Source organism: Epinephelus fuscoguttatus, linkage group LG5 (assembly GCF_011397635.1).
Source record: "Epinephelus fuscoguttatus linkage group LG5, E.fuscoguttatus.final_Chr_v1".
NCBI lineage: Eukaryota > Metazoa > Chordata > Actinopteri > Perciformes > Serranidae > Epinephelus > Epinephelus fuscoguttatus.
Genome location: NC_064756.1, coordinates 23,941,444 through 23,958,838, shown reverse-complemented (window position 1 = coordinate 23,958,838; position 17,395 = coordinate 23,941,444). Strand labels below are relative to the sequence as shown.

At 42.5% G+C, this 17,395-nt stretch overlaps 1 protein-coding gene across 1 annotated transcript in view; it reads left to right on the top strand.

Moving 5' to 3' along the window:
* Positions 1 to 17,395, top strand: part of LOC125889349 (protein jagged-1b) — a 65,063-nt gene that overhangs the window by 32,966 nt on the left and 14,702 nt on the right. Inside the window, exons 3-8 of the mRNA XM_049577230.1 lie at positions 2,387 to 2,444; positions 9,859 to 10,107; positions 12,184 to 12,244; positions 14,044 to 14,174; positions 15,335 to 15,454; positions 15,672 to 15,785. Coding sequence (XP_049433187.1) covers positions 2,387 to 2,444; positions 9,859 to 10,107; positions 12,184 to 12,244; positions 14,044 to 14,174; positions 15,335 to 15,454; positions 15,672 to 15,785 — 733 coding nt within the window. The remainder of the gene's footprint in view (positions 1 to 2,386; positions 2,445 to 9,858; positions 10,108 to 12,183; positions 12,245 to 14,043; positions 14,175 to 15,334; positions 15,455 to 15,671; positions 15,786 to 17,395) is intronic.

The following is a 17,395-nucleotide window of genomic DNA, read 5'->3' as shown; positions in this document are numbered from 1 at the left end:
GCAGGTGAGAATTTTAAGCCGAAGCTTAATGACTCCAGCTGGTCCATCTGTGGGCTACCTGCTATCTGCCGGCCTTAATGAACCCGGCACATCTCATTAGCTCTGTGACTTCGAACTGTGTGTGTGGGTGTTCTTCCACTTCCCTGTCTATATTCTTTTTCTTATCTTATCACCTCTCTTTTCTTTTGTGCTCTCTCTTTTATCTTATCTCCCGTTTTTTCCACCTCCCTCTGACCTCTTTGTTCTCCATCACATATCTGGAAATCTGACTGAAAACTCCAGGAGTCCCACAAATCGTTATTCCACCACAGCTGCCACAGTTGCATTTCTCCTTTACCTTTCTTTGCCCTTTTTCTTTACATCCGTCCCACATAATTATCCTTTATACCCCTTTTCTCTCTCTGTACAATCAGTCTGCTCACCTCATCTCCTCGCCCACTGCATACAGATATACTTGGATGTACCTACACTTGAAGCAAATCCCTGACTCAGTGTTTTCCGCACCACCAATTTTCTCTCCCCTAACATTTTGCACCTTCACTGCTACCTTTCATCTTCTCTCCTTCTGGCGTGTTGCCTCTTTTTGCCTCCAGCTAGCAGCAGCATTGTCGGCGACCTCCTACCCTCAACCTGCCTCCAAATCCCTCACTTACCTCCAGTGCCCATCACCTGCTCTCCTACAGTATCTGTATCTCCCTCCCTCAGCTTCCTCTCCTCCCACTCATCCCCCCTCTGGCAGAATACGCTCTCGCAGCAAAGACGTGACTGCACATCCATGTAGCCCTTTAGGAGAAACCTTACCCACAATGCACATGGTGAAGCGATTTGCATGGCAGGCACTGGTGCGTTACACAGAAGGAGGAATGGACGGATGGAGACAGAGAGTTGTAAAGGAAAGTGTCGGTCTGAATTATTCATCGCTGGTCTATAAGATGAACGAATGCATCAGAAAAAAGAAAGGCAGAAGAAAAAACACCTGTCCTCTGTTATCTCTCCAGTGTGTGATATCTCTGTAAGCTCAAAGTCATCATTTGAAGACGTCCAGCTTGTGCCTGAGTCCTCTGCTTGTGTACTGCAGAATGTTGGACTGTACCAATAGATAAGGCTATGAATTTTAATAAATATTCAGATTTTGTCACATTGACTGTAAATGCTACGACCTGCCCCCGTCTATCTAGGATTAACCTGCATGCTGCGGTACAGAGTATAAGAAGAGCTCCATAAAGCACCACACCTGCTCCAAGAGTGAGTTCATTAAATTGAACACAAGTTTTTTTGGACGTCCTCCCTCACCACACTGATCTAACGGCCTGTCTCTCTCTCTGCATGGCTGCAGGTCGAGGTTTCCTTGAATCAGCACCCAGCTGCAGCCTCGGCTTGTTCAGGCAGTGAATCATTTCTGCTTTTTTTAAGGCTTAGGGCAACTATTGAAACATACACACGTTTTCCACAGCGGTAGGACTGACCTAGGAATATTTACTCAAGTGCTGCACTCAAGTACAGTTTTGACCTACTTGTCCTCTACTTAAGTATTCCCATTTATGCTATTTCATATTTCTACTACACTTCATTTCATTGCTGTACTGTGGTTACTACCTTTGAGATCAAGATTTTATGTGCAAAGCATATTAACACTTTATAAAATGTGATTCGTAAATCAGAGATAAAACCACCCAGGGGTATATAAAGCTCTATCTTAGCACTACATATCCTCATACAGCAGACTGTATGGTATCGATGGCTCATGATTACATGGGTTATATGTAATATGGACTCTGGTGCATTACTTTTTATAGGTATACATATGAATAGTGCACGAGAACAGCCTGCCTGACAATATTAAAATGCTGCTCACACATTAATGCATCAGTAATATAATACTTTTATAACATAAGTTTATCATACATGTGTATTTTTACATAAGAATAATTGTGCTGTGACTACTGCTTCTTCCACCACTGATTTGCAATGATTTATTTGAATGCACCTATTGCATTATGTATTAAGGATAGTATGCATTATGTATACAGGCTTTAATTAGTTACAGAGGTCATATATATTTTCACTTAAAAGAAAACTCTAGCAGCGCCACACAGTAACCCTGCATATTGTAACCCACTAACTGTAATAGATGCCCGAGGCAGTCAAATATCTGTATCACTAACCTACACTCATATGCTGGAACGCTGATATTTGCGAATCAGAAAAAGCTTCATCTATGTACAGGTCAAAAACACAGCTTGTCTGTAGGATTTTTTCTTTGGGCTTCAACAACAAACCAAATTGAATCACAACGAGAGAATTGTGATTCAATTTGACATAAAACTCAAATATGTTTATTTATGGCACATATTAAACAGATGTTTTCTCTATGATTTCTTCACAGAAGTCCTTCTCTCTGGTGTTGGAGGCTCTGGACTACGACAACGACACGGCAGAATCAGGTAAAGCTGCAGTGTGTGTGTTTGTGTGTGTCTGCCTTTCAACTTGTGCTGATGTTTTGAATGTGTATGATTCTCCTCCTCCTCAGACATAAGCAGCTTGCTTTAACGTTCGAAGGCTACTGAGCCAAAATGTGTATCAGTTACAGCCTATAAATTTCCAAACCTTAATTTCATGCTTTTTCTGAATAATTATACTCCCCGCCTCTGCATCAGATGAAATTAGATACTGCCATCCATGTTTGGTCGATCTAAAGAGCATCTAAGCTAAGCTACTTAGCTTTAAGCATGGCTTGTAGGGATTACTTTTTCTCTTATTATAATTGGATTACTGCAAAGATGTTGGAGCATCAATCATCTTTCAATTACGGAAAACAGGTAAAAAAAAAAAAAAAAATAGAATTACAGCTGAACCAGTCAAGGCTACATCCATGACTGTCCAGACTTATATGCAGCCATGACAACAGACAATGCTTCAAATGTTGATGTTGCACCAGAAAAGCTACAAATTCTAAAATGTGGATGCATCACACACGTCTTCAAACCAGCTGCACACCATCTTTACAATCAGCACATTTTCAACATCAGTGTCACACATTCAGTATCTGGCCAAAAGTCTGCCCTTCTGTTCCTGAGATATGGTGCTGAGTAATGGCCAGGAAAGTGTTTCAGTCAGGAACACTTAAGTCATAGAAAACTTTATTTCCATTTGCAGTATTATATTTGGTGGTATGGCTCTGTTCTGGGGCCCCTCTGCCTTTCCTAGGGCCTATGCATAAAGCCTCTTCCATGCAAGTCTTACCTACTTGCAAAGCCTTTAGGCAGAGAGAAGCAAACCTCCCTGCCTTTCCATGCACCTACATGGAAAGCCAAAGGCAGAAAGAGCAGCAGACCCCAGGAACAGAGCAGCATCAGTGACAAACAGAAATGACACTGATAAGTCAGACACAGCATGAAAAGGAGGAGCTGGGGTGGAGGCGGGTTGCAAAGCAGCTTGCAGAGGAAGCAGCAACAGTAGGCAGGCCAGAGCAGTTTAAATAGGGTGGCCTGAATGAGATTCGCCAGTTGGTTGCATAGAAATGAATCCATCAGCTGCTCCATCAGCTGACTGGGCTGTTTGAGATTAGCTGATGTAGCTGCGATGTGAGCTGAGCTTGACATCGTGTCCTGCCTGAACTAACGTCATGCTCAGTTTTTGCAGAACTTTGTGATGTCACAGTGAAGTTGGCCTTTAGTTGGCCTTTCCCTCAAGGTGTTCTGGGATGTCACATTCACGAGAATGGGACAGGCAACCTGAAAACACAAACCCTCTGACTACAGCTGTATGCATCTTTCTACCTTTAAACTACTTTGCTTTAATTTGCCACACGCAAGCTGCAATTTGCGACATGAATTATTTCCTTTTGCTAAAGGGAGACATTATGTTTTTGAGTTGTCTATCGTCAGTCCCATTCTCATCTCTTGTTCTTATGTGTTGCATTAACGACAATGGATCTGGCTGATGGACAACTCAAAAACATAATGCCTCCCTTTGACCACAGCTTTTACCGGTGCAGAGGCATTAAAGAAGGCTTTCACTAAGGCTAGCTCTGACTGCATTTTGAGTAGTTAAAATAGAAAGCATGCATACAGCTATAGCCAGAGGTTTTGTGTTTTTGGGGTGTCTGTCCCATTCTCGTGAAAGCAATTTCTCAAGAACGCCTCGAGGGAATTTCTTTACATTTAGTACAAACAAGGATGAACTGATAAGATTGTGGTAAAAGGTCACTGTGAGCCCATAATTCAAGACTTTGGTCGGATACTGAATTGGTGACCCTAAACTTGGGTGTCTACCTCGAAAATGTGGTGATTGTGTAGATCTTCTGTGCTGCTGGGTTGAAGATGTTTGTGAAGCATCCATGTTTGGGCAAAAAATACACTGAATACAATTCATTAGATTTCTTCAAGGTCTTCACTACATATGTTTTATGAGTCCAAACAGACATGGATGTAAATTGTAAACTCTTAAACAGACGTCAAAAAGTCAGATGCTGATCTTAACCCAGTTTTGACTAAATATATAGTTGTTGTTATAGTTGTGTTTTGGCTTTGTAGGGATGTATTCTCCCACACATCTATTTTATCTGCAAGTTTAGTTTTCAACAAGCATCATTACCATCGAGGCAAACAATTCACAAGAGCTTGTTTACAAGTGGTTCAACATGGTGAAACAATGTGAAAATATCCTCGAAGGTCTTTTATCCAGACCCTTTAATTTCCTGCTTGTCTTCTTGTTGTTTCTCCCCATAATCAGGAAAAGCTCCATGACAGGGAATGTGAGCTGCATGCTATAAAAAGCAAAACACACACACACACACACACACACACACATACACACACACAGATGGAGACAGATGTTCCTGTGCCTTCCTCATTCCTGTCATGCCACAGTCCTCTCTTTCATCCCACCGTCCTCTACCTCCCTCTCAGCCAGTGGATGGATCCCAGTCGTATCCAAAAGATGGCAGCGATAATGAGAAACTGGGAACCGTCCTTCCCTCTTCTCTGTGTTTGTCTCCCCGTCCTCTTCCATCTCTCCTTCCCTCTGCCCTCCAGCGCCGCCGCTCTTACATCTTGTTTGCATTATCTGCCGTTTCCACCTGAGCTCCTGACAGCCTTTACATTGGGTCTAAAGCCGTTCACTAGGCCAGCAGCTTAGCTCAGCCCAAACACTGCCGTCCTGTAGCAGTCTGAATGGACTTATCAGGCCCTGCTACTAATCAGAAAGGATTACTGTGCAAGAGATAGATACCTTCTGATACAGTCTATGGAAATAGTGTGAAAATATGATGTCCTTTGAGCACCGACAGTACGACCTTCACTGAGTTGTGTTTTAATAACATGTAGTTGGTGTTAATGTGTGGGGCGTACTTTGTCTGTTAAAGGTTAGCTTATTGCAACTTCCATATTTTTGGTCCTCGTTTTTATTGGTTATGATGGTATCTTACTCACCAAAGAAATTACTGGATCTTGGAAAACAGATATGCAAGCAGTCAGAGAGATTGTAAACAGGTGAACCAGATTATCTAAACCCCTTTATTTGGAAGTACAACAGAAAGTGGGTGTTCCTGAAATGTTGGTAATGATCTCCTATTGTACAGGAAGAGTGTGCGTACAAAGCTACAGTAAGTGGGTCACTGTAAGTAGGTAAGTTGAGCCATGTTCGATAAAATCACTTTTTCTTTTTCTTTCATAAAAGTTTGGCTAAACTGAGACCCAGTTCACAAAAACAACAGAGTGTACAGTGTATTTGTATGTACAGTAATTTGCAGGTTTATTAGGTACCTTGCTAAAATAATGAAGTCTATACCCCCTTTCCCACTGCATAAAAAACCCTCTAACATCTGGCTTTTGTGCATAGTGGAAGAGATTACAATCAGCATTCATTCCTGAAACTTATTTCTCTGCAGGGTCACGGGTATTTATTGACTCCAGCTCTGATCAGCTTTGATCAATAGTGATAAAGATATAACCTCCTGGGTGGACATAGTAATTTTATCCCCTTTGCTGACGTGATGCAATGATGCACTGCCCCAAAACAAGATTTGTCTCCATCCAAGCAGCACTCGAACACTGTTCAAAATTTAGTTGAAACTGAATTTGAGAGATAGAATATATAGCAGATATTAAAAGAAAAGTAACCTATAGTACATAACATTTTCACTGGCATGCATGCTACTTTCTCCTTTTTACTAACCTGTTTTCCGGCCTGTCCATGACAATGAATGGGACACCAGTTAAAAAAGCCATGTACGGTGCTCTGGTATACTGGCAACGGGAGAGGAGTCTATCGCCTACTTAAAAACCTGCATACCTTTGATAATATGGGTGGGAAAAGGGTATAATAGAGCAGTCCTGCGCCAAATCTTCCTTCACGGAGGTTGTAATGATCAGTTTTTGTTGAAACTGTTTCTAGAAATTGTTTCTGAAATTCATGATCCATTTGGGAGATTTGTTGTGTACTTTGTGGTGCTGGTGAACTATATTGCACTATACAGAGAAGTGTTATTTATCCTCATTTATGTAAATGGGGAGGACAAAATAAGTTACTTAAAGATGAGACAAAGTGGCAAAAACATGTATATGCAAAGCACTCCCCTTGTGATGTGTTGAGTAGTGAAATGTCAAAATGAGCAAGAGGAAATAATTCATGTCGCAAATTGCAGCTTGCGTGTGGCAAATTGGCCCCCCTCAGTTTATATGTTCGCTTGTATTTTTGTCACCACATTCCCAGATCTCAGTATTTAAAGGTACCATGTAGAGTTTTCTTATAGGTTTTCTTTTTTTATTTATCATCAGAGTGCATTGGGTGGGCTCTCTTCATCATAGAATATTTGCGGAGCAGATTTTTTGAAGACTTTGAAACCTACATTGTTAGAAGTCCTCTTCTTTTTTAAATTTTTTGCACATTGCTACATTTCTCTGCACATTGACACCACCAGCTGTTGATAAGTGCATTAACAATAAATCACTAATTGCCATGTGCAAGGATGCCTGTGCATGCGTGTGTGCCATAGACTGTATAACTAATGGATGTAGCTTTTGTGACGTCAACCATTGGGAAATTCTTTAAATTTGGCACAAACATGTCGCCATCTTGTTTTTTTTTGGAGCCAGACAGGACCTTATTTGGACGAGAGGAGCTGTGGAGGAGTGAGGGGTAGATGCAGCAACACCTTGCAGACTGTCACTCAAGTGGCCCTGCCCTTGAATATGCGTAGCTTTGGGCCTTGATAAAATGTAAATGGATGACTTATATAAAAATTCGCCCCTGTACACCCCTGTATTTCTGCTGTTACAGTTGAGCCTTTTAATATGTATGTCTATGGTGATCTACTCTGTTTTGGAGCCAGCCTCAAGCAGCTGTTTGATGAACTGCAGCCTCGGAGGTTACTGCTTAGTGTGTGCACAAGATACAGTCATTGCTCTCTAGTGCCACCAGTGGTCAAAAACTTCACACAGGTTACTTTTAATTTTGCCGATACAGTGTTGTTATAAACCACAATTATTTTAAAATGCCGCCACTTTAATTTTCTGTATGTTCTTCCTTCCGTTTACATATTTACTGGGTCATTGTGAGTGCAGATTTGCTGCTGTGCTCCACCGTGATTCAGCTGTATTGACGTAGCACTCACAGCCCCAAAATTGCCACCCCCGCTGGAGAGAAAGTGAAATTCAATATAAGAAGCATCATAATCGAGACCAGCTTGTCTGTTAAATTGAAGACACATGTTTAGACTTATTGCTTTCATCCAGATGAGAATCATTTCACCAGGACATCCTGCATGAGAATCAAAACACAAAAACAAGACTGCTCGAGAATTATCCACATAAATCAAACATTGGACACCCTCCACCTGATCTATTGGGTTCCTTAGGTCTGCTGTATTGATTTGTCGGTTCTGGTGATGTGGAATAGCAAGTCAAAAGGAGGCGTTTTCTCTCCTGCGGTGTTTTCTCAGCCACAGCCCAGGGCAGGCACTTCACAGCTAGCAGCAGGCAGTGGGGGACAATCACCGGAGGCCAGAGAAAGTGATTTAAGTGTTCTTGCTACCTGCAGACACAATCCCTGTGTGTCCAATGCTTATATTCTGTTTGCTTTTCTGTGTGGTGCCATTTCAAAAGCAGCTTAGAGATTCTTGGTGCTGCTAGGTGTTTGTCATCTAATATTTGAACTTCTCTCTTTCTTGTTTTCTCCGTCTTTCTCTTTACTTGTGCTCACTTGTTATTGTGCCATCTCATCTAATCACATTAGAGGGGAAATCACACTCTGTTGTACACCTTCCCTGCTGTGCTGGCTGATAATGTGGTTATTTTCTTCCTCTCCTTCTTCTCTCCTCATGTCTGCTGTTCTTCTTTTCTGGCAGGAAAATGGTGAAGATGAAATTAGCCCTTTGACATGCCATAAAATAATGAAAAACCCACAAAGCACTGCAGTAGTGTAATGAGACGACAGGCGGAGGCCGGTGGAGGAACAAGCGCAACGGACGGGCTAACAGGGTGCTCAGCGTCCGCTCTGGTCCAATTCCTCTTTCACTCTCTTAAACGCACACTAATGCGCACACACATTGGGCAGACACACACATACACGCACACACACTGGCCAATATGTGCCTCTGTTTTCATTCCTTTGTGTCAAACCATGGTGATCTCATCTCTCCATCAGGCGGTTTGCTATCTGTGTGCGCTAATAGCTGCCTCCCTTCCTCTTTGGCTGTGTTTGCCTCTGTCTGTCTCACACACACACACACACACACACACACACACACACACTGTACCCCCTTCCTCTCTTCATTGCTGACTTACTTCCAACAACCCTTTCTATCTTACATCTTTCCCTTTATCCTCACCAACATCTCTTAGTTAAACACTCATGCATACATTGAGACACCCAGATATACCCACGCACACACATATTCTCAGTGCTTTGTGTGGTAATACCCTGTCAGAGGAGATTATAACTGAGTTGGTGATGACAGTGCCTCTGGGAAATCCCCTCCGGGGGTCAGCAGCAGCAGCCGCTGCCCCGGGCCTCGTCTGGTCCTCTCTGGTGTTCAGGCCGCCCTCTCTCTTCTCTGCAGACTGCTGACCCCTTTCCTCTGATCCTATAGTCTGCCTCTTGTCTCAGTATTTATACTGACATTGTTTTTCAGCCTGCTCGCTGTCTGGTCAAGTGCTCTGATGCCAGATGTACCAAAGATATTCACTTTGCAAACACAAAATGCCAGGCACACATTATGTCTGGACGGGAAAGAAAACATTTTGGAAATCGTAGACATTCGATTGTCACGTGATCTGATCACTTACTTAAAAGAGCTGCAGCAAAGAAGTTTGAAGCTGCACTGTATGAAACGTCAGAGGTGACAAACCTACAGAGAAATAACCACCTGACTCTTAGCGCTGCCTAGGATTTCAGCATCTTTCACTTTATTGTTTTGATTTTATTGTCCTCAACTTTACTGTTTATCAGTCTCAACACTCTCATCAGTGTTGTTTCCCACAGCAGGCAGCTGTTTGCTCTAAAACCCTGCTGTACACTACCTGCTCAACAGCAGACAGACACAGTGAGAGAGTAGCTGGTGAACACAGTCGAGCATTTGGCAACTAAACAGGCAGATATTTACCTCCGCTTACTTTTGCCAGGTGGCTCAAACTCAACTCAAAATGAATTAATGTTGCTCCTTGTCTGCTGGATGTGTGCATAACGTGGTCACCATAACAATTTAATGGTGATGAGATGTCAGTGTTGTGTTTGCAGCCGGTTCTGCCTCAGGTTTAAGCATCGTTTCTTTTAAAATATCAAATAATGGTGGGTCAAGTGCTCTAATTTAAACTTGAAACCCTAAAAAAAGCCTGGCCTTCTTCCCTCCTCCCTCAGGTCAGTTGATTGAGCGAGTCCTCCTCTCCTCCATGTTGAACCCTGGTGAACAGTGGCAGTCGTACCGTCACCACGGACGGCCTCTCAGCCTGGATTACCGACTCCGCTTCCGCTGTGATTCAAACTACTACGGACCTTTTTGCAACAAGTTCTGCAGGGCCCGTGATGACTTCTTTGGTCACTTCAACTGTGACCCCAACGGCTCCAAGGTCTGCATGGAGGGCTGGACGGGACCAGAGTGCAAAGAGGGTGAGAGATGAAACTTAAATCTGTGGTGTGTTAGAGTACATGACACCAGAGGTCCTGTGTAACTCCATAAAACCATAACTGTGATATAAAGTATTAACTAAAGAGCTATAGAGGTGTTACCTTTGGACAGAGCAAGGCTAGCTCTCTCCCCCTGTTTCCAGTCTTTATGCTAAGCTAAGCTAACCAAGAGAGTCTGTTGCTGTGGGGCTGCATTCAGTCTTCTGTTCAGCGTGTGTGTGCTGTCTACCACAGACTGTGTGTGCTACTGGGTTAGCTGCTAAGGAGTGTCAGTGTTAGCGGCTCAATCTTGTTTCAGCTCCAGCTCCCCAGCATTTAAGAGCAGAGAATATTGCTTCTTTTTAGTCACGATTGTGAACAGTAATTTTAATACGATTTTTTAATCATTCAAATTTGGCAGGGTGGTTAAAAACACTTTTTTTTGTGTTGTGTGACAAACTCAGAAAGAATTTATTTTGGTTTTTAATAGACTTTAGCAGATTGGAAAAACATAAAATGTTGACTGAAGCGCTTCACAGATCAATTTACAAAACAATTAAACATACCAAAGTGAAAATAAATAGGTGTCACAGATAAAAATGAAGTCATTGTGTCGTCATACTAATAATTAAAAGCAGTTAAAGCAATAAAAAAGTGGGTCCCAAGATTTTAAAAGTTTTCATATGTGGTGAGGACCTGATAGTGGAAAGTGACCTGTTCCACAGTCTGAAAGTGTGTGTAATTTATAGTAAAAGAAAAAAAGTAAAACCACTGTAATGGTTCTTCATCCAATCCTCGTTTACCTGCTCAGCTTCATATTTTTTGATTCACTTCAAAATGGCACACACATATTTTGGAAAAACTAGAGAACATTCTGCTAATATTTTCCTCGGGGTGATTTAAGACTACTGGTGAGAAGGAATAGAAAATGTTATTGCTTTCCGTTTATTTTCCCACTAATCCTGGACGGGGGTTTCCTCCATAGTGATCCTTTCCCGGTTTCTTAAAAGGTTTTTCCATGAGGGTTGTTTTCCTTCCTAATGTTGGCCTCCGAAGGACTTCGAAACTGTTATTGTGATTAAGGGCTGTTAAAATAAACTTGACCCACAAACCACTGTCATCAGCTTTAATTGGCAATGTGTTGTTTTAGATTCACGCAAACGCACGTATGTACTAACACTTTTAGCAGATTGTAGTTCTCAAACAGCCACGTGACCAAGTTAGAATCAACTTTATGAGTGTCCTCGCTTTCCAAAACCCCTTTGGCAGCCGAAAACCTCAGGACGATTTTCACAGAGAAGAAGAATAAATACATATCTGCTCCTGATAATATCACTTCCGATAACCTTTAGGACTCATCACACTGACATGCTGCTTTACATCAGTTAATACATGTCAGTGAGCTTCAGTGGACAGTGTGTGTGTGTTTGTGTGTGTGTATGGGATCATACTCCGTCTGTCTGTGACTCATCAGCTGGATGACCTCGCTGCGTGACCTCGGAGCGCTGCCATCGTGTTGCACTGGTAAAAGTGAATGGAGGAAACCAGAGTGGAAACCATGGGAACCCTGAAGGACACGCAGCTAGTTTACAGACATCCTGCAGCCTTGCCCATCCCGCCCGTGTCTCACTAAATCTGACTTCCTCCTCAGCAGGTTGCTGATTGGACTGCAGAGAAGCAGGAAGTGTGAAAAATTAGCAAAGATCCCTCTGTTACCCCCTGCAGGTTACTGACCATGATGAAGTTCGGGAATTTTCAGTGTCCTTCTGGAAACTTTGAGCTGATTGCTGATGTATATAATCTCACAAACAAATATCAGGGTTAACTGAGGTTTTGTTGAGGTGACAGTAGCCTACCCACATGTGTCGTCTCCTTTACATCACTTGTGTTATGTTGCACAGCTATGTGTGTGTTTTGCATATCTGATGATATCTGGGCTTGTTTTGTGTTGACTGGCGGTGATCTCGATGTATTCAGTGTAGATGGCAGATTTTAACGCCCTCAACTGAGTGTCATCTCTGTTTCATGGTTACTGTTTTATCTAATAGCTCTCTTTTTTTGTGCATGTTTCGTTCACAGCGGTATGCAGGCAGGGGTGTCATCAGGCCCACGGCTCATGTACTGCACCTGGAGAATGCAAGTGAGTCAGAGGAACACTTAAGAAAATTAAATTTAATAATTGATAACTGAATTATTTCCACCGTCGGCACTTATGAAGCAGACCGCTTTCACAGAGACAACCAGATCGCTTTCCTATATCCTCAGAGCCTAGCAACTACCAACAACTTCAGGATACACTACATTTTGCTTTTCACAATTCAGTTGTTCACCATCCACCATTTCCACTACCGGGACAGTAACTGCAATGAACCTACACTGATACTTTCTGGGGATAGCTACTAATAGTCACCAGGGAAAACAAAAGCACTATCCTCTTCCTGTTTTGATTGCGCAGTGGTTCGTGCACTTCCTTTGTGCCATAAATTGAGCCTTTATTTTCCCGGGAGATCAGGGCGTCAAAATACACCTCTTGGGCAGTGTCGCTAGCATCATTATTATAACTTTGGGTCACCCGTTAACATCTCTATGAAACACACTGAGCTTTCATAATTAGTGGTCAGAAAAAGTCTGTTCAGGTGGACTGGTCCAACAAGCACAGGACTTTGACCCATAAGATGTGTATTCATGTCACGTGTGAAACTAAAAGTCAGTTGTTTGTCACGTGAGTCAACTCACAAAGTCTAGTTTGGTCTTTTTCTAATCTTAACCAAGTAGTTTTGACCCTTAAACCTAACCACTGACCCCTTCTGCATCAAGATACAACACAAAGGTCACCATATTTTGACACCAAAGCATCAAAATAAGATGAGTAGTGAGGAGATCATGTGTCAGTGATCAGTGGCAGACAGTGTTGAATAGTGAAGCCCTTACATTATGTATCAGCATCTTCTTCATAATGATAATTTAAAGAAGCAAACTTGTCTATTTCCACTTTAAACTTATGACAGGGTTATGAAGCCTGCTGTAATTTCCTCAACCTTTTCTGGATGCTCTCTTCCTCACAGATGATGCCCTGTATTTCCAGTGTAGCCAAATGCAATTTTCATATGATGTTGTTTTTAAACTTTAGCCTGGATTACATGTCTGGAGTTTGAATCCCAAGTGTCTGAAACCCTGCAGCAGCAAGCAGGTGCTGCTGGTTTGCACTGATGGGCTATTTCCACTAGAGCGATGGACACTCTCTTCACAAATAGAACTACTAAATTTTCACTAACAAAGATATGTACGCTATGAACGTAGTTTTATTTGGAATGACTACAGGATGAGGGAAACATGGGGTGAGGGTCCAGTTCAATGGGACGATAGGGGGTTGAAGAGAGGAATGAAAAGGCGTTGAACTGAGTCAATTCAGGCTTCAGGCTTTGTCATCCCCCGGGTTCATATCCAGGTTTTTCTTGTTCTGAGACAACAGTGCTAGCGGCTGAGCCACCATGCCACCCTGCTGAGAAGGAAGAGAGGAGAAGAACGGGGTTTGGGGGGAGGGGTCGTGAGAACTGAGACAAACAGGAGAAAGGGTTAGACACACCTATATAGATCAGAGCAGGTGGTTCAATTTATGAGGCAGAGGTTGAATTAGCAAGGCGCAGGTAATTGATTTAGTGGGAGAGAGAAGCACGGTCTTGTTGTACATTGAAAGCTGCATATAAACAGTGACATTATGTTATATAATGTCAATATAAGTTGACATTTCCAAAGCATCAACAGGTTAAATTCCGCAATAGTCATTAGAATAGAAAAGCATCTCTCCCTTCAGCATTTATATTAGCTTGTACTGCTTCAGTATGAACATAAAGTGACTAAAAGCACAGATTCACAACAGTTATTATCAGTATATACAAACATGACACGATCAGATGTTTCTTTGCTCTTCCTCTTCAGGTGTCATTACGGCTGGAAGGGCCCTCTGTGTGACCAGTGTGTGACGTTCCCTGGCTGTGTGTACGGAAGCTGCACCGAGCCCTGGCAGTGTGTGTGTGACGTCAACTGGGGAGGACTGCTGTGTGACAAAGGTCAGAATTGAATTTGAGTTTGAAGGATTTTTTGAAGTAAGAAGGGGGAAAAAGCCCAGATGTACTAACATGGGTATTTAATTTGTGGTTGTTGATCTGTTTCCCTTCTTTGGTTCAATTTAATATCCTCATTATATAACTGGAGCAGACGATTGCTTTGAAATCCGTGATTGAGCCCCGTCATTTGGCCAAAATGAGCACCAAACATAACCATGTTTTTTTTTATTGTAGATGTTGCTCTTCTCTCAGGCACAAAAAAACAATGTTTAACCAATTTTTTTACTCTATAACCCAAAGGAAATTCAATTTGCAAATTGCTCTATACACTATAAATTAGACTAGAGACATGAATCAATCACTGAGCCAAATACTAAGGCATACCTGTATTTATTTTTCCTCAGAGTTTTATTTCACCATTAGCATTTTAAACAGTGTTTTCCACACCAAGGCTCAGAAAGTAGAGAACTGTGTCATCTGCGTAAAGATGAAAGACATTTGCCGTTTGTTGCACTGTATGATGTTCACAAACTCAGACAGAAACGTGTGTTTGTGAGGCCTGGTTCTTCACACACCTTCACAACTCCTTCAGGGCTTCACCCTCCATGCCTTAACTTTTCCCACCACACTGTATCAAAGTTCCTCCAACATTATCCCAGAATATACCAGCCCACCTCCCACCTCTGTCTCAGTGTGGGAGCTGGGATCCGGGAGCCCACAGGATGGTGTATTGTGCAGAGGAAAGGTGATAGCCTTGGGTAAGGTGAATGTGAGCGGGGCTGGACGCTCTCAGCTAGGTGGGGTCCTAAGCTGTTTCTGTGTATTCAGAGCGGTTTTGTAAAGAGCTGTGGTGAGACAAAGAGACTGTGAGCTCGGAGGAGATCATTAGAGAAAGCTTTAATCAGCCTTAACACTGGAGACAACAAGCCCTGCAGCTACTGGCCTGCACAGTCAGCACACTGAGCCGACCTGGATACACTTCAGCCTGTGTGTGTGTGTGTGTGTGTGTGTGTGTGTGCTGCTGATCCAGTGAACCTGGATCCATCTGCATCCTCATTCCTTTATCTTTTGCTCTCTTTGCCTTTTATTTTTATGCTGTTTTGTGCTGTGTACTGAAATATCAAAGCAAACTTTAATCAGCATTTTTTTTTAAACGTCTTCAGATCTGAACTACTGTGGCACCCACCAGCCCTGTAAGAACGGAGGGACCTGCACTAACACAGAGCCAAATGAGTACCACTGTGAGTGCCAGGAAGGTTTCAAAGGACGCAACTGTGACATCGGTAAGTCCAGGTTGTTTGTCTATATAAGTAAGAGATGGACAGAGAAAACAAGAGGGAAGTTATTAGATAAATGTGTACAACATTAAAAAGAACTACTATAACTAATAGACACAACAGCACATAGGCAAAAATATATATGCTACAGTAATCTGTACCTGAACATCGCAGCTTTATTCTTTAGCTGATCATACGATACGTCTTTTTCCCCTCTCATCAGTGGAGCATGCGTGTTTGTCCTCCCCGTGCATGAACGGAGCAACTTGTGTGGAAGACCCGACAGGCTTCAGCTGCACCTGTACCGAAGGCTGGACCGGACATACCTGCGCTGATGGTGATTGTCAATGCCATACACACACGCACACACACACACACGCACACACACACGCACACACACAGACCTTTTCGGTGAGGGACTGGACAGTGTGAGATTGTCTGTGATTGGTTGTTATTGGAACAAAGCCAGTGAGTGACTCTAATCAATCCGACAAAGGAAGCTAAATTAGTCTGAACACAAACACTATCATCAGCAATCAGTGGTCTGTCTCGTCCTCTGTCTGACTTTGTGTGTGTGTGTGTGTGTGTGCGTGTGTGTGTATGTGTATGCATGTATTTACATTGCCAACAAAAGGTTAGGTGAAGCACCTTCGATCAACTCTTAATTTAAAATAAACAGAGGTGAAACCGAGAGTTAAGTGCTTTTTAATGGCAGTGAATTAAGGGTTCATTGTCTCGTGATTTACTCTTGTTTCATTCAGACAACGATCAGTGTCTCGCATCGAGATACATCCAGACTTAGTCAAGATTCATAAGGTGGATTAGAGCTCACAAATGCCAGCAGAATGCATCACAAGCACCTGATCAGACAAGTGTGGCTGCTGTTTGGGCTACGTTAATATTACAGTGCTTAATGCTCAATTTCCCCTGATCTAATCTTTCTACCTAGACAGTTCATATTAATGTTTGAAGTGACCCATAACTGACATCAGTATGAACATCTCACATGCAACCAGTAACAACACGCATGTTCACATAATCATCACATTTGCGAGATCGGCATTTTGGGGAAACAAAAAGAATGGCATAGGGGTGCAAGCTTCATCTCCTGAATAATCACCATAGTAAGAAGGTCCAGTGACATCAGTCTGCATAATAATTAGCCACGTGTGAATAGCCCTTTGGAGCAAAGGGCTTTTGTTTTCAGGCTGTCGTACAAATTGACTTTTGGTCCACTAGCTTTATTAGCATTCTGCGTGTGGAGAAATGTGTGGGTGAGGCTGGGAAGAGGAACAGTTTCTCCAAAACTTTAGGATGTCCAGGGGCATATTTCAATATCTCTGTCAGCACCTCATGACAATGCTGTCATGGCATGTAAGCAAGCTGTCCCTGTCAGAAAGCATCTGGTAGTCAGGCTCTATTGGCTGGGGACTGGGGCAGCCTAATGCAGCAGCGGTACGGCTACAGAAGCCTTCAGTATTTTCAACACACTGCCTCGACACTGAATGATGAGTGATTCGAGTCTGTGCAGTGAAGTATGACGTAGAAAAGCCGTGGCGGTATGGGAAAAATACACATGAATTCCAATACGTTCTCACTGCACTGTCACACAGCCTGCAATTGGATACGTATTGGATTTAAGACCACATATGCCCCAGATCTGATTGGAAAAAATCAGATCTGTGTCACATGACAGCAAAACAAAAATCAGTATAGGGCCAGATGTGCTTGTAACTTAACGTAGCCTTAAAGGTGCCAGTAATGTAATGATAAACATGGAGAAAGCATTACTCATAGCTGAAACACAAAGACGAAAAAGAGAGGAAGGAAATAAAAGTACAAAAGTTGCAAGACTATCAATTGCATACTAGTCCTCTTCCCTACAGTGTCATCCCATTAGACACATGCAGACACATAAATACTGTCAGCACAGACTGTAATCCCACA